Source organism: Gobius niger, assembly GCF_951799975.1.
Source record: "Gobius niger genome assembly, chromosome: 13".
NCBI classification, from domain to species: domain Eukaryota; kingdom Metazoa; phylum Chordata; class Actinopteri; order Gobiiformes; family Gobiidae; genus Gobius; species Gobius niger.
The window spans coordinates 7,158,847-7,181,533 of NC_136864.1; the positions used below are offsets into that span (position 1 = coordinate 7,158,847).

The 22,687-nt window shown below is 41.3% G+C and overlaps 2 protein-coding genes across 2 annotated transcripts; both read right to left on the reverse strand.

Moving 5' to 3' along the window:
- Positions 1–844: 844 nt before the first annotated feature.
- On the reverse strand, positions 845–16,781 carry cc2d1b (coiled-coil and C2 domain containing 1B). Its single transcript, XM_079569938.1, has 26 exons — positions 16,685–16,781; positions 16,123–16,207; positions 15,634–15,772; positions 14,321–14,421; positions 14,101–14,220; positions 13,848–13,994; positions 12,443–12,758; positions 12,132–12,241; positions 10,667–10,745; positions 10,512–10,580; positions 10,157–10,302; positions 8,571–8,643; positions 8,358–8,485; positions 8,174–8,285; positions 6,339–6,511; positions 6,134–6,259; positions 6,000–6,058; positions 5,667–5,783; positions 3,999–4,072; positions 3,867–3,925; positions 3,735–3,786; positions 3,556–3,655; positions 3,383–3,473; positions 1,947–2,069; positions 1,345–1,388; positions 845–1,104 (listed from the first exon to the last, which is right to left on the reverse strand). The coding sequence occupies exons 2-24, from the start codon at positions 16,183–16,185 to the stop codon at positions 1,947–1,949; spliced, it is 2,577 nt and encodes an 858-aa protein (XP_079426064.1). The 5' UTR covers positions 16,186–16,207; positions 16,685–16,781; the 3' UTR covers positions 845–1,104; positions 1,345–1,388.
- A 1,112-nt stretch (positions 16,782–17,893) lies between these two features.
- LOC306973072 (uridylate-specific endoribonuclease C) lies at positions 17,894–22,541 on the reverse strand. Its single transcript, XM_079569884.1, has 7 exons — positions 22,464–22,541; positions 21,390–21,492; positions 21,047–21,158; positions 19,867–19,988; positions 19,589–19,701; positions 18,395–18,548; positions 17,894–18,317 (listed from the first exon to the last, which is right to left on the reverse strand). The coding sequence occupies exons 1-7, from the start codon at positions 22,475–22,477 to the stop codon at positions 18,057–18,059; spliced, it is 879 nt and encodes a 292-aa protein (XP_079426010.1). The 5' UTR covers positions 22,478–22,541; the 3' UTR covers positions 17,894–18,056.
- Between the last annotated feature and the right edge of the window lie 146 nt (positions 22,542–22,687).

A 22,687-nucleotide genomic window follows, 5' to 3' on the forward strand; every position in this document is an offset into this window, starting at 1 on the left:
ATCAGCTGAGCATCAGCCAAAAAAATCCCCTAAAATCGGCATCTGCCTCAGAAAATCCCATGTTGGTCAACCTCTAATTTTAGCCACGTTTCAATAAAGATTTTGTGTTTTGTGTGAAGTTTTTTGGAGGAAACATAAACAAATTGCTTACAGTTCTTGCTAATGTAATGGAAATGGGTGAGTAAAAGAGTGGAATAATATTGTTGCTGCTTTATTCAAGTCGTCTCATATTGTGCAGCCCTATAGTTAGCAGTAGCAGTAGTCTTAAAACCAATCCTATATTAAAACCCCTATAACATCTCTTTATGTAAACGTCGTCTGTTCAGCCGAGCGCTCCTGCTTTCTTTTTACACGTACGTCACCGCAGTAAAGATAAAAACATTAATTGAACATTTGTTTGACAGGAGTCCACAGCAGCAGCAGCAGCTTAAGGCCATTCAGACGTTTCAGCAACAGTGATTACTTTGGTTTAGTGCATAGTTTATTTACATACGACACATTTGTATTAGATTATTAGACTTTGCGCTACATAGAAAGGAACATCTACACGAGCATTCAGGTCGATTAAAGTCTTGTAGCTGCTCATTTCTTTGCAGTGCGGTGAGTAACGTTGCAGCAGGATTATAGTAGTAGCTTAACTCGACACGAAGCCCTTTCTTTGTTACAGAGTGTCCAGGAGGAGGCGCCAAAGGGCTGAAGCGGCACCAAACTACAAGTCGTCAATGGGCAGTGAAGGATAATATTGTTTGTAGTGGCCCTTTATAACTACTGTATACACATTAGCTTTAGTATTTTGGTAGTATGATTGGAAAGTGAGAAGAGAATGTAGAGAAAATGCAACTATTAAGATGCTTGTTATAAGACATGTTGCAGGAGCAAAACCTTGATTATTTTTGACATTTCCTTCTCTCTCCGTTATACCCAAAGTCCCGCCTCCCCGCTGGGACTGGATCCACAGCCGGACACTCCTCCCCGTGACCCCCGATCGTCCCGAAGTCTCCGTCGAAGCAGCTTGTGTGTCGCGATGTGCAAAAGTCCGAAGAGGAGCAGCAGCTGAACTCACTGCGGGTCCTCTTTCCTCTGAGAGTGATTGATCTGCTCAATCTGGGGAAAACATTACACATGATTTATAAAGGTTCATTTTAAGGCTTTTTAATGCTGTAAATTACAACAAATCTATGGACTTATAATTTCTAAAGATTCCCTGACATTAGATTAAAATATCCAAATGTTACTTAATTCCTCTGGTTAAAGGAAGTTTGAAAAATTGGGCAGTTTTTATGGTAAATCAGTTTGTTAAGTCAATACTCAGTCATTGTTGGAACAGAGGAGCATAACATTTACCTTCCTAATGGGCTTGTATCTTGCAGCAGGTTTTAAACCAGACCCTGAAAGAGAATAAAGACACATTTTAAAGAGGGGGTATTATGCTTTTTTCAATCACACAGCACCAGTCTATATCACACTACAATGATGACGAAACCTTCTGTTGGTCTGTAAATGCAGTAAATTAGAATAACCGCCTTGTATAAAATTGCTCTCTCAAAATGGCTGTAGTGAATGTCTTGAAATAGGCCTCTGTCTCTTTAAGAACCTCTGACTCTTTCCGACCCGCCCCCTCCACACGCTGTCTGTGGCATCAGTGGGGAGGGGGTTCTGCTGAGGAGCAGTGGTTGGTTACTCGGCTGGTGACGAAAGCTCGGAGGCGTCTCCAGGAGGTGGGGGCGTTCCTAGGAGGACTCAGGCAAACCTATCCCTAAAATGGCTGCCAGAGATCAGAGTTTTTACAGATATGTGAATGTGCAACACTTCAGGCATGTTTTAAATAAGGGAATGACTTAATAACATGATGTAAAGCTTGAAAAATTCGATTTTGCATAATACCCCCTCTTTAAGTAAACCTGTCGTGATGAGAAGCTCAGGTGTGTGGGGAGTGTCAGACGCACCTATGGCTGGTCGATGACGAGCCACCGCAGCGAGCTGGTCTGGACGTCCTGCCCGCTCAGAGGCTCACGCAGTCGGACTTTCACCTCCACTCTGCCCCCCGTGTGTTTACGACCGTCCATCACCTGAGTGACATGAGACACAGCCGTGAGTGTGTGATGAGAGGCTTGTTCTCTTGATATAAGTCATTAAAGGAATAAGCCACCGTTTTTACATACTGAGATATGTTCTTACCTCCGCACAGCAAAGTGAAGGAATTATTACTGCGCGGATGTCGAACCTACTCCTGGTATTATTACACCTTTACAATATAGTCCCCCCTTTTATCCGCTTAGAAAATCCACATTGTTTAATTTTGTGTAACTATACTGTATCGTGTAACACTTCACGTAACCATATTTAAACAGGGAAAACGTGGAAGAGCTCGGTTCACCTTGTTTGGAGGGGGGAGAGGCTAAATGCTAACGCCGTCTGCGCTGTGTTTATGTGACTGAAGGCACGCGTGAAGACTAGACAGGTACAAATGAACTCGTCTAAGGTAAGAACATATCTCAGTATGTAAAAACGGTGGCCTATTCCTTTAAGACGCCAGGGGTCTCATTTATAAAAGACTGCATAGATCTATTTGGCCAGCGCCACAGAAACACAATCTGCGAACTCGTTGATTCTGTTGTTACTTGTGTGTGTGACTGGCGGCTGCACAATGTCGGAATCAATAAAGAAATACAGAAAGAAAGAAAGAAAGAAAGAAAAGAATCAAAAAGGGAAAGAAACAAAAGAAAGAAATACAGAAAGAATGAAATAAATAAATAAAAACAAAGAGAGGAAGAAAGAAAGAAAGAAATACAGAAGGAATGGAAGTAAGTAGTTAGTATCCAGTAGGGATGGGCGATACCACATTTTTTGGACTCGATACGATACCGATACTTTTGGGGTCGTTTTTCTCGATACCAATACCGATACCGAAACCGGTCATTTTTATATGGGTGAATGTATTTCAATCAATATACATTTCTAACTGTTTTTTATATATAATTAATAGGTACATTAAAATGATATTACTTTAACTGGTTAATTATACAATGTTAATGTGAAATTAAATACATAAACAAAGTTTAAAACTAATACTTTAATGACAAACAGAATCTAAACCAGAATGATATGGCTGGCTCAGTTCAATTCCCTGCTGTTGTGGACTGTTTTGGCTCAGAACAAAGATGTAAATTGTCCTTTTATGTTTAAAATTGCTGCCACACCTACTTTTTACATATGCAAATTAGTATCGATACTTTTTGCCCAATATCGATACTCAAAAAGCAGCCGTTTGGTATCGATATATCGATACTGTGGTATCGATCCGCCCATCCCTAGTATCCAGAGTTCTGCCCTATGCTATGACAAACGCAGCATAAAAAAACTAAATGTTCCCGTTTCTCACCTCGACGATCTCCCTGATTTCACTCTGATTCTCCAGACCTTCCAGTTTGACCACAGCCGTCCCGATCGGTTTGTCGCTCCTCAGGAAACCTCTGGAAAAGATCATCAGAGGCAATACTTTCATGTGTATTCCTAATCCCGAAGGAGAGCGCCCTCTGCTGTTCAGCCACTCACCCTTTATGAAACAGCTCCAGCTTTAAGCCTTTGGACGTCACCAGGCGCCTGAATCCTCGGTGGTTACGGTTTATCGACAACGTGAAGCTCTGGTCGTACTCTGAGGGAGGGAAAGTGTTCAGCCACCGTGTCTCGACTTTAACGGCTAAAATTATAAAAGAAGATTCCTTTAGCCTCACCTGGACAGTTGGTGTTCTTGACGACAAGTGTTTTGTGCTTCTGCGGCTGCTCCTGAAAACATCAAACACCAGAAAGTCAGATAAAAGATGAGAGGAAAGAGAGAAATCCGAGTGTGTCCCAAACTCTGTTACCGTGCTGGGGTAGGGGAAGTCGAACTTCACAAAGGCGTCGAGGTCGTTCGTCTGGATTCCTACAAATACCAAACATTGTTATAGTAAATCAGTGCGTGATCACGTTTTTGAAAACAGCTTCAAGCGTCTTACCACTGGGAGCAGGTAGATTCATGCCTTTGACAATCGTGACCACCATCTCTGTACTGCTCAGCTCCGGGAAGATACTGAGAAAGAGGAAACAACATGGAGTCAAATAAATCAGATGGAGGCTCAACAGTGTCTGAGGTTAAATCGAGTCAACTGAGATCAGATTTTTTACCATCTCTTCTGTTCCTTGCTGAAAACAAACTTTTTGTGCTATGAATCTTGTAACATCCATCTATCCAACTACCATAATTGGACTGTCTGAATTTCCAGCTCCATCTGACAACAAAGCGTTTAATGGCGATATTTGAAAATGTCCTGTGTATGAAGCTTCTAAACAGTGATTAAGTGCCACTGTTGATCTGTTCAGTAGGTACTTCAGATGGAGCTCGTTTGAAAGACAAAAATCAGCAGAGAGAAGACCTGAAATTATAAGCAAAAGTCTGCAACATAAAACACAATCCCAGTTGTACAACCCTGTGACCGATATTCACTGTGATGTTTCTCAGCTCTCTGAGGCCTAGGAAGTTGTGGGAGGGCACATTTTACTAAATGTCTGAGCCCTTTCCAATGCACACAAAAAAAGAAAGAGATATCTGCCTTTATTCGGCATGATATCTTTAAAGCAGTACTAAGTAACTCTTCCCCCTAGAGGCCATAAGCGCAAATGCAGGTGTCGTAGCAAGTTACGATTTTTTAACTTATTAATTGTCTTGGAGAGTAAATACTACGCTGACAGGAAAGGCGAAGGGAGAGAGGGTTACTGTACATCCAATTATACAATGGCAATATTTTTTTTCACTCAAACTTTGCTGTAAATACTGTTTAAAGTGACGTTAGCCCGCAGTTAGCTTCTCCCGTTAGCATGTTAGCTTCTTCTTCGTGATTCCATTAGTGTGTATTGCTTTCTCCGGACCGGTGGCAGTCAAGTTGCAAACATGGTTTTCTGTCCAGAGACACCAGGGGGAGATGAAAGACCCTCCAATCATCCCATAAACACTTGTATTACCCTCACAGGGACTACGGAAAGGATTTATTAAGGTAAACACGTTACTTAGTACTGCTTTAAACAAATAAAGCAACAAACAAACAAACAAACAAACATATCAGCCGATATCCGATATTGTAAAGTACCCAAATATCGGTCGATCTCTTCTTCTATCATCCCAATTCTTTACAGATATGAGTTTATAAACACTTCATAACTTTCACAACAACTTGTTAGAAAAAGGTTCATACTTCTTAGATTAAACCATCATAGATTGTTTTTTTAGTAAAACAGAAGGTTGGTTTCCATGCTTTACTAGTTTCGATCACCTCCTGTGATCTTCCCCAGAAGCGTCACCTGGTGGTGAAAGTGACGTGTCGGACACACCTGCCACTTTCCACGGCCATGAAAGATTTCAGGTACAAGGCCTTGAAATAAAGCTCACTTGGTTCACATGGACTTGATTTTTGAGAGCCTTGATTTTAAGACCTCTATGTCCTGCAGAACCACTGTGGTGCTCACTGTCACCTATTTTTGTATTTGAACGTCACACGAGGTGTTTTGACGTGTCAGCGTGAACGCTTCAGGTGTGAACTGGATATTAGCACAGGCTGCATTCTCAACAAGTGAGTCATAACACTGGCCATTGTTGAACTACAGTCCTCCATCTTCAGCCGGTGATGTACCTGACAGTGTGGAAGGCCCTCTCCTCAAAGTGGTGCTTTGGCGGCGGTAACCCTCGAGACTGGCTCAGCTTCAGCACCTCCAGACTCTTCTTACAGCTTTCAGCCATTTTCTCGAACCTGGACAGACAGAACGAGGCAGAGTGGATGGAAAACTCGCTTGTTGCAGCTTTTTCAAACCTAGGAAGTTAAATTAATGTCAACCTGACTCTCTTTTTCCATCACAGTTTGAACTTTTTTCCAACTAAAAAGTACCTAGTGGCTTCCTCCAGTAATTTGCATCCAAAAGCCACCATTGTTTTAATCATCCTTATTGTAAAGTGAAATAGAACTCACTTTGTGGTCTCTTTGACGTTGCCCAGATGAGTGAACTGCTTGGAGAACGTCATGCATTTCTGCAAAGAGAAACAGCAACCGCTTATCAAAAAATCTGAGTAAGTTATGGAAATGAAGCACAAAATCGTCCTTACGTCATATTGCTCCTTGAGGATTTTGGCGAGTTGGGTGTAAACTTCCTCCGATTTCTCCGAGAGCTGAACGTCGCTGTGATTCACCATGATGAAGTCGTCCTCCTCGTCTCCAGGGGGCGACGGCACCTTAAGAGAAAGGGGTGTCAAAGTTCTTCAGGGCTCTCTACATAACCATCTTGATTAGTGAGCGGATCCGAACACAAACCTGGCTGATGTCCACCGGTTTCCCGCCGCGCGCCGCTTCGATCATCGGGTCGAACCCTTTCGCTTTCCTCAGCAGAGTCTTGGCCTGGTCCAGGTCGTTCTTCTGTTTGGCCTGAAGCGCCGCCTTTAGAAACTGCTTCTTACGGTTCTCCAGAAACTCCACCTGGTCAGTGGCTGGAAAACAGGAAACGGGAACATTCAGATACATCACAATAAAGTAGGAAGGTTAAGGTGATCATTTTACAGGGTTTCTACAGGTGGCAGGACGTTTAATGCCTTTTAATGCCTAAATACTACCTTTTAATGCAACAAATGCAAAAACTCTTGGCATATTTCCTTTGGTAAGATATGTAAACATTCAACTGCACAGAAGAATGAGCGGAAAATTTGATGTTTAAAACCTGGTGGGACACAATGTGCAAAATTAATGTGTAAAATTTCAGTCAAAACTGCAGCAGAATTTGTTTAAAGAGGGGGTATTATGCTTTTTTCAGTCCCATAGCACCAGTCTATATCACACTACAATGATGACCAAACCTTCTGTTGGTCTGTAAATGCAGTAAATTAGAATAACTGCCTTGTATAAAATTGCTCTCTCAAAATGGCTGTAGTGAATGTCTTGAAATAGGCCTCTGTCTCTTTAAGAACCTCTGACCCTTTCAGACACGCCCCCTCCACACGCTGTCTGTGGCATCAGTGGGGAGGGGGTTCTGCTGAGGGGCAGTGGTTGGTTACTCGGCTGGTGACGAAAGCTCGGAGGCGTCTCCAGGAGGTGGGGGCGTTCCTAGGAGGACTCAGGCAAACCTATCCCTAAAATGGCTGCCATCAGAGTTTTTACAGATTACTCAAAAATACGTGAATGTGCCAAGGCAACACTTCAGGCATGTTTTTAATGAGGGAGTGACATAAAAACATGATGTAAAGCTTGAAAAAGTCGATTTTGCATAATCCCCCCCTTTAAGACGTGAGCTGAAACAACTAATCGATTATTGAAATAGTCAACAACTATGTTAACAATCAATGAAATGTTTTTTGTGTTTCTAACGAATGTCTCGAAAACTTTAATGCTCTATGAAATTTAGATTTCAAAAAAAGAAAAAAGCGTGTCAAAACTACATCCAAAAAGTGAAAACGTTATCACTATATTTAGACAGAAAAAGTCCTTAAAGGGATATTTCAGAATTTTTGACATAGGGCCTCATTTCCTAGTTATCCAGAGTGTTGTTGATTTCTGGAGATTTGTCTTCTTTTAATTCATGCAGTCCTTATATTTGAAGAGATTAGTGGTGCTAGGCTAGTGCTCGGCTAGCGCATGTCTATGGTAACTAGTAGCCTGCATTAAAAACCTTTTCAAAATCATGGGCTCGTCCTCCAAACGTTGCCATATCTGATTTGTAAAAAGCTCCTTTGTGAATTCCACGTGTAGTAATGTGGCCGCAGGTAAACAAACTGTAGATCCGGTAACCGAGCAGATCACTCCGCCGCTGAGTAGCTACAACCAGGAAGCTGATGCTGCTCAAATATTAGTTCTTTTAAATGCAAAATGGTTATATTTGAAAAATGATTCAGTCAACACAGACATATATATCCGTAGTCTGGTGTTATAAGTGATTTGCCTCAGGTGCACTGTGCTTGGGTCAGACTGGTTTAACACAGGTTATTAGTTACCATAGACATGCACTAGCCTAGCACCACTAAACTCTTCAAAAATAAGGACTGCATAAATTTAAAAATAAATATATCTCCAGAAATCTACACTCTGGATAACTAGGAAATGAGGCCCCATGTCAAAAATCCTGAAATATCTCTTTAAAACGTGAGTGTTTTGTGACTGACATGTTGGGGAAAGTCCCTCCTTCTGTGATCTTCTGTCCGGTGACGGCGTCCTCTTCCTCTGTGGAGCGGCGGGCAGGTCCAGCAGGGGCTTTTTGGGCTCTTCGGGCTTGGCCTAAAAACAAAAACATGTTGAAAACCGACATACCACATACAGTAGTAAAATATTAAGCCTCAAAGTCCCCACCTCCTCCTCTTCTTCGTCTTCAGCCGCTTCGTTGACATCGGTCGTAGCCAGTTTTTCCGCCGCCACCAGAGCCGCCACGAACCCCTGCTCCGCTTCGGGAGACTTCTGCCCCGGGATGGGAGGGAAGCCTGGCAACACATTGAACAACATTTATATATATATTAACAAATGGATTTTTAATATGTTTTGTATCGACTAAAACCAAACACTCACCAGGAGGGACGGGGAGTTCGTCAAAGTTTACCGGTTTTCCCAGTTTGTGAGCACGAATGGCAGTTTGGTATTGCTGCAGTGGAGAGGAAAAGGAGAAATATTATGAAAGAAAACCTTAAATCAGTGACTAAAGCAGTAATAAGTAGGTTTGCATTCCGGGAATTTTCAATGTTGGCAATTTTCCATGGGAATTAATGGAATGGAATTGTAAAGTACCCAAATATCGGTATGGAATTAATAGAATAAATAATAAATGTAACTGAAGTCGTTTCTTTACAGATATGACCCGTGTATCATATGACACATGTGAACTGCAGCATATGAATCTGATTTAATAGTTATACACAGAAATATATATCACAGAGAGAAGAAAAGTATCTCAGAAAATCATCTTTGCCGTGTCTGACAGCAGAGCTTTTTGGGAATAAGGTTAAGGTTGACCTCATTGACCCCCCAGGGAAATCTGTCCTCTGCATTTGAAATCATTTTCCTTGTGTCTTTGCCGTGCTGTTGTCACTTTTTACACTTTTTTTTTCCCTTCGCTGTTTTGTTGCGTTTTAGTCACATTTTTGTCTCACTTTTTGCGTTTTCATCCACATTTACGTCTCGTTTTCATCTTTATTTTGGAGCTTTTCTCAAGAAGCTTCGAGATTTGGGTTATGCCAAACTGGAGAAAATGTCCTCGGTTCAGGTGACGGTTAAGAGGTTAAGTGGAATCTAGGTTTGGGGAAGTTGAGGATCATGTTCTGGGCCTCCCACCTCTTGTATAAGTGACATGTGCAAATGTATATTTCATAGTTTAAAAAAAACATTAATGGGTAAATAACAGTTCAGTTTCCAAAAATGTAAAAAAATAATAGAAAGCAGATCTAGGTAACTCAAGCCCCTAGAGGCCTCATTTTTACTCATTAATTGTCCATGAGAGTAAATACTACGCTGACAGAAAAGGCAAAGGGAGAGAGGGATATTGTACATCCAATTACACAATGAAGATATTTTTTTTCACTCAAACTTGGCTGTAAATGTAAATACTGTTTAAGTGGAGCTAGCCCACAATTAGCTTTGCCCATTAGCCTGTTAGCTTCTTCTTTGTGATTCTATTAGTGTGTATTGGGGTCTCTGGGTCGGAGCAGGGAAAGTTGCAAGTGGGGTTTTCTGGCCACAGACACCAGGGGGAGATGAAAGACCCTCCAATCATCCCATTAACACGTGTATTACCCCCATAGGGAGAACAAAAAGGAATTATTAAGGTAAACACGTTACTTAGTTCTTCTTTAAGCATTTTGACAGTTTTTAATGTTTAAAAATTCCCCAAATTCCCAAGCTAATGATCCCATTCAAAGTTTTCAGAAATGCCTCAGTAATTTACTGTCCCTTTGCAACCTTAGTAATAAGTGACATTACAGAAAAATTCAGGGTAACACATGAGGAAGCCTGACGCTTTGATGTAAAAAAGCTGAATTACAATCCAACCATGAACATCGATACAGACCTACATTCCGATTTGCTTGGTCATAGAGGAAGTTTTGCAAATGGCAGAACTCAAAGATAAATCATTTGATGATAGTATTTAAGATTTCGTTCACCTTGGCGATGCGGTCGTGCATGCGAGCCTTTCGATCGTCTCCGTTGGCTTTGGCCTGAGCAGACGCCTCCAGATACTTGGCTTTTCTCTGTTCAAGCGCCTCCAGAGCGTCTTTAGGAGGAGCAGGCGCTGACGAGGCAACGGGGACTAGAGGAGGAGAGGAAACATCTGTCTGTGAGTGGAATCCTGCTGATATCCATTCATCAGGGGATTTCTAGCTCTCTCTAAAGACTTTCTACATTTCGACTGAACCTGCGAACATTTATAAGCTGATCATTATCCAAAGCCGTCCTTGAAGCGGCCTAGAAAGTTTCAGAACTGCCCTGGACTGTTTAAATGATGTTATGAAGCTCTACCTGAAGTAGCGGTGGGTAAACTTGGAGTGATGTCTGGGTTGGAAGGAGAAACTTTTACAAGAGCAGCACCTGCAGCACAAAAGCCAACAAAATAAGCACGTAATGTAAAATATAATTAGACCATAAACATTTTTTCTGTTTTATTGTGTCCTTACCGGCCTCTAAAGATGGAGGAAGATTGCCGAGATCCACCGTCTCTCCTCTTCCCAAGGCCTCGATCACGGCATCAAAGCCCTGCACGAATACAAACAAAACGTATAGTTCACACTTTTTGACCGATGCAAAATTGCACAGTGGTGAACCCTCATGCCTCACAGAGTGCAATAATGACAAAAAATAATGAATGTTGAAAAAAAAATAATGAATGAACTGTTCCCGATTAAGTTTAAGACCTAAAAAATTTACTTGTTGCACGGTTGGATCTTATCAAGTTTACAAGTAGAACCTCAATGTGAAACAAGAAGTAATGGTGATGGCCTTATTTGGGTCGAGGGTCGTCCAGTGTCTTGACGGACACATGATCGGATCCTCCGGCTCGGTGCTGGGGACATTTTGTGGGTCTTCCACTTGTTTTTGTTCCATAAGCATCATCCATCTTCTTCCACTTGTCCGTTGCCGGGTCGTGGGGGCAGCTGTTGGAGCTTCCAAAAATCACATTGCACCAGCCCCTATGGCTCCTCCTGCAGGTGATGGGTCCACAGAAGGACGGCCTCATGGTTCTAACCGGGCCTGTTGGTCTCTCATAAGGGGCTTCTGAACCGCTTTTTGTCTGACCCTGTGTGCCCTGGGAGACCCTACCAGGGGCACGAAGCCGCCGACAACAGAGCCCCCAGGATCATTCGGGTGCTCAAACCCCTCCATCATGTAATAATCTGCTAAAATGCTGAGCGTGGCTTGTTGAGTTTAGTCAATCCCCTTCATCGGCAGCCAGATTCCTAGAAAACTTCAGCTAGTTCCTCAATATTTCTAGGATTTTTACACTAAGTCTGTGCCTAAAACAGATTTAGTGAGACTTAGTTACATGTACCTGAGAGGGGCCAAATATTTCACCGGAAACACAATGGAGATCAGCTCTTTGAAATTGAGGAAAATTACTATTATATAGTAAAACAACCCGTCCTGGAACCGCCACCTTAATGTAATGGAGGGGTTTGAGCACCCGAATGATCCTGGGAGCTCTGTTGTCGGGGGCTTCGTGCCCCTGGTAGGGTCTCCCATGGCAAACAGGTCCTAGGTGATGGGTCAGACAAAGAGCGGTTCAGAAGCCCCTTATGAGAGACCAACAGGCCCGGTTAATCGTGAGGCTGTCCTCCCGTGGACCATAAGGGGCCGGTGCAATGTGATTTCCCAACTCTGGCAATGGATGAGTGGAAGAAGATGGATGGATGGATATTAAAACAATGAGAAGCTACTTTTAAAATTAGGTCTCTTTGACATTATCTAATCAATATAATCAAACCCTAATGTGTGTGTAGCTTAGCATGTAAAACAATTTAAGAACAGGGAGCATGTTCATCCATATTTAAGACCAAATGAAGGGAACAAACCAGTTTTCATGGAGGTAAAGATGTAAATAAAGAGCTGCGTTGGCCTGTCAGGTTTAGGTAATTTTAACCTCACCTTGCTCATCCTGAAGAACTGCATTGCTTGCTCCTTGTCCCCCTGTTTCTTGGCTCTCAGGGCAGCCATCTTGTATTCCTTCTGCCTCTCCAGAATCATGGTCCGCGTCGCTAAAAAAGGGAAAAATCCACATTGGTCACACAGGGAGAAGGCGGCTGTTCAACCACAACCAGAGGAAAATATTACAGATAAAATGTGAACTTAACTTGGTCGGGCAAAGCAATTTTTCAAGTTCAGTGCATTAAAACTTGAGAATAAAGACTGAAAAAACTGCTAAATCCACATTTCTCATTTAACATTTACCATCCTACCTTCACTTTTGTTTCCCTGAGCCTGTTCCTGTTCCTCTGGCGATGCCCGTTCACTTAAACTGACCACAGCCTCAGAGGACGTCTGCTCCTCCTCAGCGCTGGTCTCCACTGTGATCTCTGGAACGACCGGAGGGGCGGCTGGCTCAGACTCTTCCCCAGGAGCAGGGCACTCTGCTGGGGATGCGTCTGACGCAGGGGAGGGTGCAGCGGGTGGAGGGGGTCGTGGGGCTGAAGCTCCAGTGGCCACAGGGGGAGGGATGTCGGCCTCATTCACGGATCGGCCTTTTTTCGCTGCAGTCAACATGGACTGCAGCGACTGAGACACAAGACAAACTCATTCAGAAAACATGGCTGGATTTACAGATTTTATGTTGATATAAAATTTATGTTAAAGCAGTACTAAGGTGTCGTAGCAAGTTGTGATTTTTTAACTTATTAATTGTCCGTGAGAGTAAATACAACGCTTACAGAAAAGACAAAGGGAGAGGGTTACTGTGCATCCAATTATACAATGGAAATAATTTTTTTCACTCAAACTTGGCTATAAATACTGTTCAAGTGGTGCTAGCCTGCAGTTAGTTTTGCCCGTTAGCCTGTTAGCTTCTTCTTCGTGATTCTATTAGTGTGTATTGGTGACTCCGGTCCGGTGGCAGTCAAGTTGCAATTGTGGTTTTCTGGCCAGAGACACCAGGGGGAGATGAAAGACCCTCCAATCATCCCATAAACACTTGTATTACCCCCAGAGGAACTACGGAAAGGATTTATTAAGGTGAACAAGTTACTTAGTACTGCTTTAAGGCAAATGTGCTCTATTTTGTAAATCAACAATGAAGCTTTACCCTCTTAACCCCCACCTGAACCGAGCATATTTTCTAAAGTTTGGCTTTACCCAAATGTAAAAGCTTCATGAAAAAATTAATCAAAAAAGAAGAAAATGAGGATGAAAGTGCGACAAAAAAGTGACAAGAATTAAATGGAAAAAGAACGTGAAAAAAATTGATGACAACATGGCAACAAAGTGAGAAAAAAGATCCATTTAGATCAGTTTTGTAGGTCTTAGCTTTCAAATGAGGCATTACTTTTGTCTATGTATGCTCCAGTCAAGGAGCTTTTAGATTTGGGTAAAGCTGAACTGGAGAAAATGCACTTGGTTAAGATGGGGGTAAGAGGTTAAATGTATCTCACAAACTGTAATCCTACATTTGATAGATACGTTTCCAAATAAATTCATCAGACATTCATTTACTTGTTACAAAACAATTATCGTGATCGCAAAGAAAATATTACCACTCATACTGTATTTTACATGTTATGCCAAAAGAAAATATATTTTTAAAGGCCCAAAGTCTCTTGGAATGACCCTTAAGGCAGGAAAAGGAGTTATAAAGTTTTGGGAAATGCCCACCTTGAGCCCTCGTTCCAGCCTCCTGACTTTGGAGGCCTCTCCGGCTGCCTTGGCGTTCTTCAGAGCCGTCTGGTACATGGCCAGTCTCTCCTCTAGAGTGTGCTGGACACTGCCAGGAGCCGCCGAGGAGACAGGGGCGGACTGCTGCTGCTCCGGAAGGAATAAGACATTAGGCAACATCGTGGCTTAGAAAATGGCTTTAGATTTGAGATGTTTCCAGTTCACTAATCTGATATCTTCCCTGGTGCCGTACCTGTGGAGGAGGAGACTCTGGCGTCACAGCTTCGCTCGACTCCGGTGGAGCAGAGGATGTGGTTGAACCTGAGTCTTCTTCCTCTGTCTCCCCTTCGCCCACCACTTCCTGTAGCTCTGCCTGAAGGTAAACATTCCATAGTCATTTCTGCAGAGCCGTTAATCCATCCAAATGTAACGCAATACTGTGAATGTGTAAATACTACAAATCAAATACAAACCAAGAGATCTTCATCATCCTCAATGTTTTCATCATCATCGTCGTCGATGTCCTTCAAACACTCATCAGCCATTCGAGCGATGTCTTCCATCGGCAGAGGAGCTAAGACCACACAACACATCTGCTCAGATCACGAATCTCACTGTGACCTGCCACGTGGATTTGTGCTGGAGTCCAGACGGAATAGTTCGTATAATGATGGATGAAACACTATGACTTCAGTTTCTCCAATCAAGAACCTCCAAATGATACAAATACAACATACTATGAACAAGTGTTGTCCTTTGCACATTGGCAAAAGGTCCCCGATGGCCGAGTAAGACTAAACAAAAGATACGTTGTGGAAATCAAGAGGACACAGACACAGGGAAAACATGTCCGGTCTGGGATTCAAGGCAATTGCATTAACCACTCAGCCAACATGTAGAGGAAGTTTATTGCCTGGACCTTTGTACAGTCTATAGTGTTCTGAGAATTGATTGCTTAGAGTGCCGTCTTACTTTCACGTGAAGACGATGGAATGAATACCTTGGTCGTACGTCATAAGATAAGGAGGAATGACAATAAGCATTTTGAAGATTGGTATTTCTGTTTGACCAAACAATATGACCCTTTATAGCTAATATTAGTTAAAGGAACAGGCCACCGTTTGTACATACTGAGATAGAGGTCTTTACCTTAACTTAGACGAGTTGATGTGTACCTGTCTGGTCTTTGTGTGTGCGCTCAGTCACACAAAAGTTGTTAGTATTTAGACTCTCCCAGCAAAAATATAGCAATAAACTGGAGTGTAGTTAGAAGCTACAAGGCTGTTCCACGTTTTCCCTATTTAATTACAGCTAAAGGGACTATACGGAGTTTAAAAATGTTAAAATTCTGTATTTTCCTCCCCCTACATGTTCCAACAATGTCCTTATGTGTAGAATGAGCCCAGACCTGTTCACCACAAATGCCTCTAAAATTCTGTCACTCAAAAAGGTGTTAATTCGGTCCGAACTGCTCTCGTACGAGCTTAATATAGAAGGTGCAGTTACACATATAACCTGAGGTGGCAGTAATGAGTATAAAATAACTTGCATCTAGCCCCTTTAAGTGAGCCTTTACACTACTGCTACCTGCTACTCAGGTAAGAACATATCTCAGTATGTAAAAACGGTGGCCTGTTCCTTTAAGGCCGCTTAAGTATTGGAGAAGGCAGTTTGTATGTATATGTTTCAAGATGTGTAAACGTGCCCTTCATAATTATCTTCTATTGGCTAATTACACATGTGTAATGACAATGTACTGACGGTTCCATAGCATATATACACCCACCTTTACCCTTGGGCTTGGCTCGCCCTCTCGTTGCTGCTTTGCCCCCAGTGAGAGCAGCCAGTTCAGCCTCCAGGTCCGGGTCGTCCAGGTTTTCCTCCATGCCCTTCATCATGTCCTCCGGGTCCATAAACAACCCCATCTGAAACCAGGAAGTGCCGATATAACAACACTCTCATGATAACTGTTGCCATGTGATGAAAAACAAAGGCCTTAATAATGAAAGCATGTTTCGACGGGTATGTAAAGGGTAAACATTAAGCTTTCAGTGTGAAAACAAAACAGTAGCTTGACATCAGTTACAGATTGTTAGTTACAAAGGTTTAGTTACTCTAGTTTTTTCTTGGCTTATACCATATTAGAATATATTTTCTCCAAGACCAGTCCTTATTTATTCTTGTATAGTCATTAGTCAATCCTTTGTCTAAATTTAGTGTGTTTAATTTCTTTTAAAGGAGGTACTTTGAATAGAAAATTGGTTAAATGTGTTACCTGTTTGGCAGCAGCAGCCCCTTGGCCTCTAGACGCTGGCTCCCTTTTCTTTTTACCAAACATATTGTTGACGTCGCACTACAGCCTACAAAGATACACAGCACACTGAGTAATGTCATCAATGCTCCTTGTAGAAATCATGTGACGTGGTTGTCATGTGCCTCTTAATTGCACTGTCACCTAAATAGAAAGATATGACACTAACATAGTATGAACACAACCCTTAAAACCATGTAAACAAGTCATAAAAAGATAATAGTAGCTAATGTGAGCATTAATAAAGCCAGTTTTTGTTCACACTTCTTATATTCCTCGTGGTTTTCTTCCGTTTCTTCACGTTAAAGCACGTTTCACCCCGACTGTAGTAAGTTTTTGACAGATGACCACAGCACGGGTAATGTCCTGTCAAATGACGTTAGCACACCGGCTAGCTGCTAGTTAGCTAAACAAATCATTAGCATTGGCATCTAAAAGTTTAACAGCAGAGACGAGGCCGCCGGAAGCAGAGGTTTTAAAACCATTTGAGAGAAGTTTGTAAGGCAAAGAAAGCAGCTGCGCGTACCTGTCAGTTAATCACTTCATAAAAGAGTTTCAGATGTTTCAGAAGGACTGTTTTATTTCGGAGGTTACTGACATGGTAATGAGTGTTTGAGCACGCATGCGCAGAAGCAGGGAGCGCCCGATAGCTAAGAAACGATCCCTGAGGTTTGTCTGTCAGGCGATGCAATCCTAAACCGTCACATTAATAGAAAAAAGACAATAAAGTAACAATACTCTATATAGGTTTGAAGTTTGTGAATAATAATGCACACACGCTTCTTCAGTAATGTAGCTTTTTTATATTTCATGAGTAATACATTTATTTTCTTGTAGAAGAGTCATTATTGCCACCATAGGTCAATATTGTAAAAATTGAAGGTTTGTGAAGCTGTTTGTACAGCACATATAGCAGGGGTAGGCAAGTTTGTGTCATGGAGGCCCGATTTTCTTCATTGCCAAAACACCAAGGGCCGAAACACACAATTGTGTCCCAAAGTAAAACACCTTTTTCCTACAAATATAGGTTTTGCACGTAATATATGACCTTATGGGGAGTTTTGCTGGGAAATGTGAAAATATATTATAATATATTGGCAGTATTTTCCACATTTTAGAGTCCTTTTCACGTATTTGGTCTCTGATTTATGAATAAATGTTTCTTCAAAATTCTCTTGGGGGCCAAAGGTTTTATGCTGCAGGGCTGAATTTGGCCCCGGGGCCTGACATTGCCTACCCCGACATATAGCATATTTTCATCACTAATTCACTTTGCATTCTAACAAATCAGTACAGGCCAATGTCAAAAAGCTTGAAAGCAGAAGGAAAAGGAAAAAAATACTTTTATGTCGTGTTTGTTATAACAAGTGTTTACGTGGAGAAATTATACATTTTTTTTTTTTTTAAGCTTTTTTTTAAACAATAATTTACCAATGTATATATTAATTTATTTAGTTGTATTATTCAGTGCAAAAATGACACATTATCTCCAAAAATAACCTTGCAATTTCAGGCATAAACATAAAACATAACATATTTCACAAAAACATTTATTTATTGTAGATATTTATTGTATATTTGAGAATATACATATCTTTAGTCTTACTGTGAAACCCTGACACACGGGTCAACATATTAAAAAACACAAGGACAAATACTGATATATCAAAAAAAAATGTATATACTCAAAATGTATAGGTCCACAAGGGAAAGTACTTATTGTTTTTGTTCCCAATAAAAAGATACACGTTTATATGCTAATGCTTAACTGTTTGTAATCGCGCTTAGTGCAAAGAAATTAGTATTCAGCCTTTAAGCCATGCAAATAGTAGAAAATGTATACAAGTGGTGTATTAAACTTAAAGTACACTAAATCCTTCTTCTGTATTTGACTTCTCCTACAGATCCCTGTGGTTGCTGCTGAGTAGTTTGGGGTAGGACGTGCCGATAGATCTGCCATGACGATAAACAATCAGCTCCAAAACGTACTCGTCGATTTTGACCTCCACAGAAGTCATCTTTTCATTGGACATGAGGAAGACGATGGTGAAAAGAGCCACTTCGAACTCTGGGCTCACGCCGATGAAGGAGCCTCCGATAGGTTTGACCAGGCCCCTCCAGCTGAACTGCAGGTTGAGAACGTGGTCATCCTCATCGGGCTGAAAGAGACAGGACATCCATAAATAACAACTGTGTGTTTTTGCTGTTGTGATGTGCATAAAAAAACATTCCTTACTGTATTTTTGTTGCCTCGTGCCTTGTAGCCTTTATAGTCTACATGTCCGTGCTTCTCCTGGAGGTAGAACTGCACCCAGTTGTGGAGGCCCATGATCTCCCGATGGCGTTTAGTTTCTCCCACAAAAACATGCTCGAATCCACACGAATCCTCTCTGCAACAACAAAGACGGTTAGTACCAAAGCCATGAGATGTTGTAAGTATTGGGATGACAATTTGTCTAAAGGAATAGGCCACCGTTTTTCCATACTGAGATATGTTCTGGATTTTCTAAGCGGTTAAAAGGGGAACTATATCGTAAGGCGTAATAATACCAGGAGTAGCTCGAAATTTGCGCAGTAATATCTTCACTTTACTGTGCGGACACCGAACTACTCCTGGTATTACTACGCCTTACATTATAGTCCCCCCTTTTATCCGCTTAGAAAATCCACATTGTTCAATTTTGTGTAATTATACTTTGTAGTATAACACTTCACGTAACCATATTTAAATGGGGAAAACGTGGAAGAGCTTGGTAGCTTCTTTCTTCACCTCGTTTGGAGCTATAGAGGAGAGGGGGAGAGGCGAAATGCTAACGCCGTCTGTGCTGTGTTTTCGTGACTGAAGGCACGGGTGAAGACCAGACAGGCACAAATGAACTCGTCTAAGCTCAGGTAAGAACATATCTCAGTATGTAAAACGGTGGCCTGTTCCTTTAAAGGATTTCAGCTATTGTGTTAACTTCTAAACCTCCGCTTTAACCAAGCACATTTTCTCCAGTTTGGCTTTACCCAAATCTTAAAGCGCCTCGACCGGATCTCATAGCCTACAGGCCAGTATAACACCTCATTTGAAAGCTAAGGCCTACAAAACTTTGTTGCTGTGTTGTTGTCACTTTTTTCACATTCTCATTTTTGCCACGTCGATATTTTGCAGCACTTTCATCGCTTTTTTGTAGTTTTTTTTTTGCGTTCTTGGCACATTTTTGTTGCACTTTCATCCTCGATATTTTGACATTAAGTTTTTACAAAACTGACCTGAACTGATATTTTTTCTTGCGTTGTTGCCGTGTTGTCATCACTATTTTCACATTCGTTTTTATCTAATTTTTGCCACTTTTTTGATGAACTTTTGTCACTTGTTGGATGTGTATTTTATTTATGTGAAAAAAAAAGAAGAAAAAGGTAAACGGCGCCCTCTGGTGTTACTCACCCTCCGCCTCGCTCTCTGTGGTAAAGTCTGAACCAGATGTCGTACAGCTGCCTCTTAAACTCGTTTATGTTTGAGGATGAGTGGCCCTTTCTCACCAGGTACTTATGAGCGAACTGGAGAACAAAACACAACTTCAACCATGTCATCCAGAAAACTAACCATATTATTCATACAAGTTACATTTGTATTTTGACTAATTACACAGTAGCAGGATTTCCACAGCAGATAAGTCTGGCATACTGACAAAAATCTTCTATTATGTGAGGAAAACCCTGTACCTTCATGACCTCAGACTCCACAACGGCGTCAATAAACAGCCTGTTCTCCTTCATCTCCTCAAAAGTGACCGTCTCTCCCACTCCTGTCGACATCTCGTAATTGTCCAAGAGGTTGATGAAATCTGCAGTAAAGGAAAACAAGGAAAGAGGGTTAGACACTGCAGGTGAACAGAGGGAAACACATTATTTAGTGATGTGATGTTGACTTTTGGCTGTAGATTGCTGATGTGAGGGTAAAAAAAGTATTGCAAGTTTTCTTTATTAAAATATTTTCAGATGGAAATAATGGACAGTGCCAGGTTTAAAATGATGGGTTAACCTCTTAAACCCCCACCTGAACCGAGCACATTTTCTCCAGTTTGGCTTTACCCAAAACCGAAATGTTGACCTAATCCTAACAAACTATTTTTGCAGGGTTGGCAGTGTGCAGGAAGTATAATTATTTTTACTCATGTACACAAATGTAAAAGCTTTAAAAAAAAAAAAAAAGAAGCAAATCAGCATCAAACTAGCAAACAAGGATGAAACGAAGACGAGGATGAAAACGCGGCAAAAGAGCAACAAAACGTGGCGGAAAAGCGACAAAAATATGAGAAAAGATGTGACAAAGACGCGATGAAAACACAACAGAAAAACAATGAGAAAAAGCCCCAAAAATGAGACAAAAACACAACAAAAAAGTGACAAAAAATGTGATGGAAACACGAAAAAAGGAAGCAATGAAAAAAAGCTAAAAAGCCACAAAAACACGACAACAAAGTGACCAAAAAGCTACAAAACCAGGATGAAGATGCAACAAAAAAAGTGACAGAAACATGTGAAAACACGTCAAAATGCAATGAATGCAATAAAGCCACAGAAACGAGACAAAGATGCAACAAAAGAGGAACCAAAACGTGCCGGAAAAGTGACGAAAACATGACGCAAACACAGTGATGGCGTGACAAAAATGTTACGATCACATTACATAGCTTTCAAATGAGGCATTATTACACTGTTGTTCTCCAGTCAAGAAGCTTTTATTATTGGGTAAAGCCGAACTGGAGAAAATGCTCTTGGTTCAGGCTTAAGGTTAAAAAAACAATCAATTTTAGAGGGAAAAACAAAAGAGAAAACGTATTCCAAAGACAGACATTGTCATTGCTTATTGTTGCTATGTTACTATGTTACTACAACTCACGTGCATATGTCTCGATGTGCTTGAGCTTGTCTTCATTCACGTAAGTAAAAAGATCATGTCTGGCTCTGTCTCTGGCGTTGTTGCTGCCGTGCGCCACATAACCCGCTTTGCCCTGAAGGAATAAAACACAGAATAAACATTACAAGCTGCAGCTTCAAGGAGCCAAACCCTCGTCACCCATGAACTCGGGACCTAAATCTGTGTCCCAACTTTCCAATATGTTCTATGACTTTCTCCAAGCAACACTTCTCTACCCTCGGCTTCCTGTGCAGCTGTAATTTCCCCATATCTTGTTGTAAATGATTGTGCAATTCAAAGAAGAGCATATTTTTTTTATTACGACCTGCGGTGAGATAACGTAGTCAGTTCCCGGTTTAAGACGGTTGACATCGAGACGCCAAAGTTGGTTGAACACTTCGGTGAGCTCCTCCTGGCTGCTGTTTTGACTGCAAGAAAGAAAAATAAGTTGTTTTGTCGGTGCGCACCAAGGTTTATTACAAGTCAGCATTTATCTCAGAGCTGTTTTTGAAAAGAAATGTGTCTGGGCTAGAACTTTGCTGCTGCTCTTCTTTCAGTTTTGTTCAAAGCTGCCCTTTTGTCCAGCGGCACAATAAGGTCCCCACCTTATTAGCCGCAAAGAAAGACTTGAACTTCATACTTTACACTTTCACAAATTGGTGTTCACTATATAACATGTGTCCTTTTTACTTTAAATTGCAGAACATAAACATTATTTCTGCAAGGATGAATTAAAACAAAAAGGCAATGTGACACTAACCCTTTCACTATAGATGATAGTCAGAATAAAAAGGTTAAGATGGCTTGATATAGTATTCCCCATCATAAAAAAACACATATCTATTAGATATTTGTGTCAACATTTCTCAAGTTTGTTCCTCCAGCACTGATATAAGTGGATCTTTGTGACTAAGAAGCAAATGGCAGGAAAGGGCATCTAATCATACAGACACGCCTTTGTTCCCTATTTTATGGCAAATGGCCAGATGTATAAAACAAATATGGAGAAATCCACATAAGCCCATGCAAGTAATTATGTCTACTACTTCTCCGAATCCATCTTAAGCAACCCACACTAATTAATGCCAGATTTAGTTGCAACTTGCTTGCACAACATCCAAGCAAAAATGCTCATGAAACTTCCTTCCTTTGCAACAACACACTTTAAAGCAGGTGTTGCTTCAGGCACGAGGGATAATTCTTTACTTTGCAAAAACCTTTCTGCCTGAGTAGGACACATATTCAAAAGTATCACAGTCAGCGTTTCTCATGTGTTTACATACAACAATAGGATCTTAAAAGGTCAAGAAACCTCGTCCACATAAGATTGGTAAACTCCATAAGCAGTGAAATGACCTCGTTACATGATAAAAGTGTAGCAACATTAGGAAAAACGTACCTTCTTCTATCCATGGTTTCGCCTGTGCGTGTCCATGCAGGGAAAATACTTTTTTCTAAAGCATCCTCGTAAATTCGCTCTTTGATGCGCACTGTTATGTTCACTCCAAGGCCAGAGCCAATGAAATGCGACGAATGCAGACGCACCCTCCTCCCGCTAACAAAGGGGCGTTTTTAACGGAAACATTTTTTTTAATGTTTTACTTTTTCTCTTAACTTGTGATT

Coding starts and splice junctions, on each gene's coding strand:
- cc2d1b (XM_079569938.1), bottom strand. CDS start 16,185: ATGTTTGGTAAAAAGAAAAGGGAGCCAGCGTCTAGAGGCCAAGGGGCT. Junction 14,422..15,633: donor AGCCAAGCCCAAGGGTAAAG/GTGGGTGTATAT, acceptor GTGTGGTCTTAG/CTCCTCTGCCGATGGAAGAC. Junction 6,059..6,133: donor TCCTCAAGGAGCAATATGAC/GTAAGGACGATT, acceptor TTCTCTTTGCAG/AAATGCATGACGTTCTCCAA.
- LOC306973072 (XM_079569884.1), bottom strand. Junction 19,989..21,046: donor GCACATCGAGACATATGCAC/GTGAGTTGTAGT, acceptor CCTTTACTGCAG/ATTTCATCAACCTCTTGGAC. Junction 18,318..18,394: donor CACGAGGCAACAAAAATACA/GTAAGGAATGTT, acceptor TGTCTCTTTCAG/CCCGATGAGGATGACCACGT.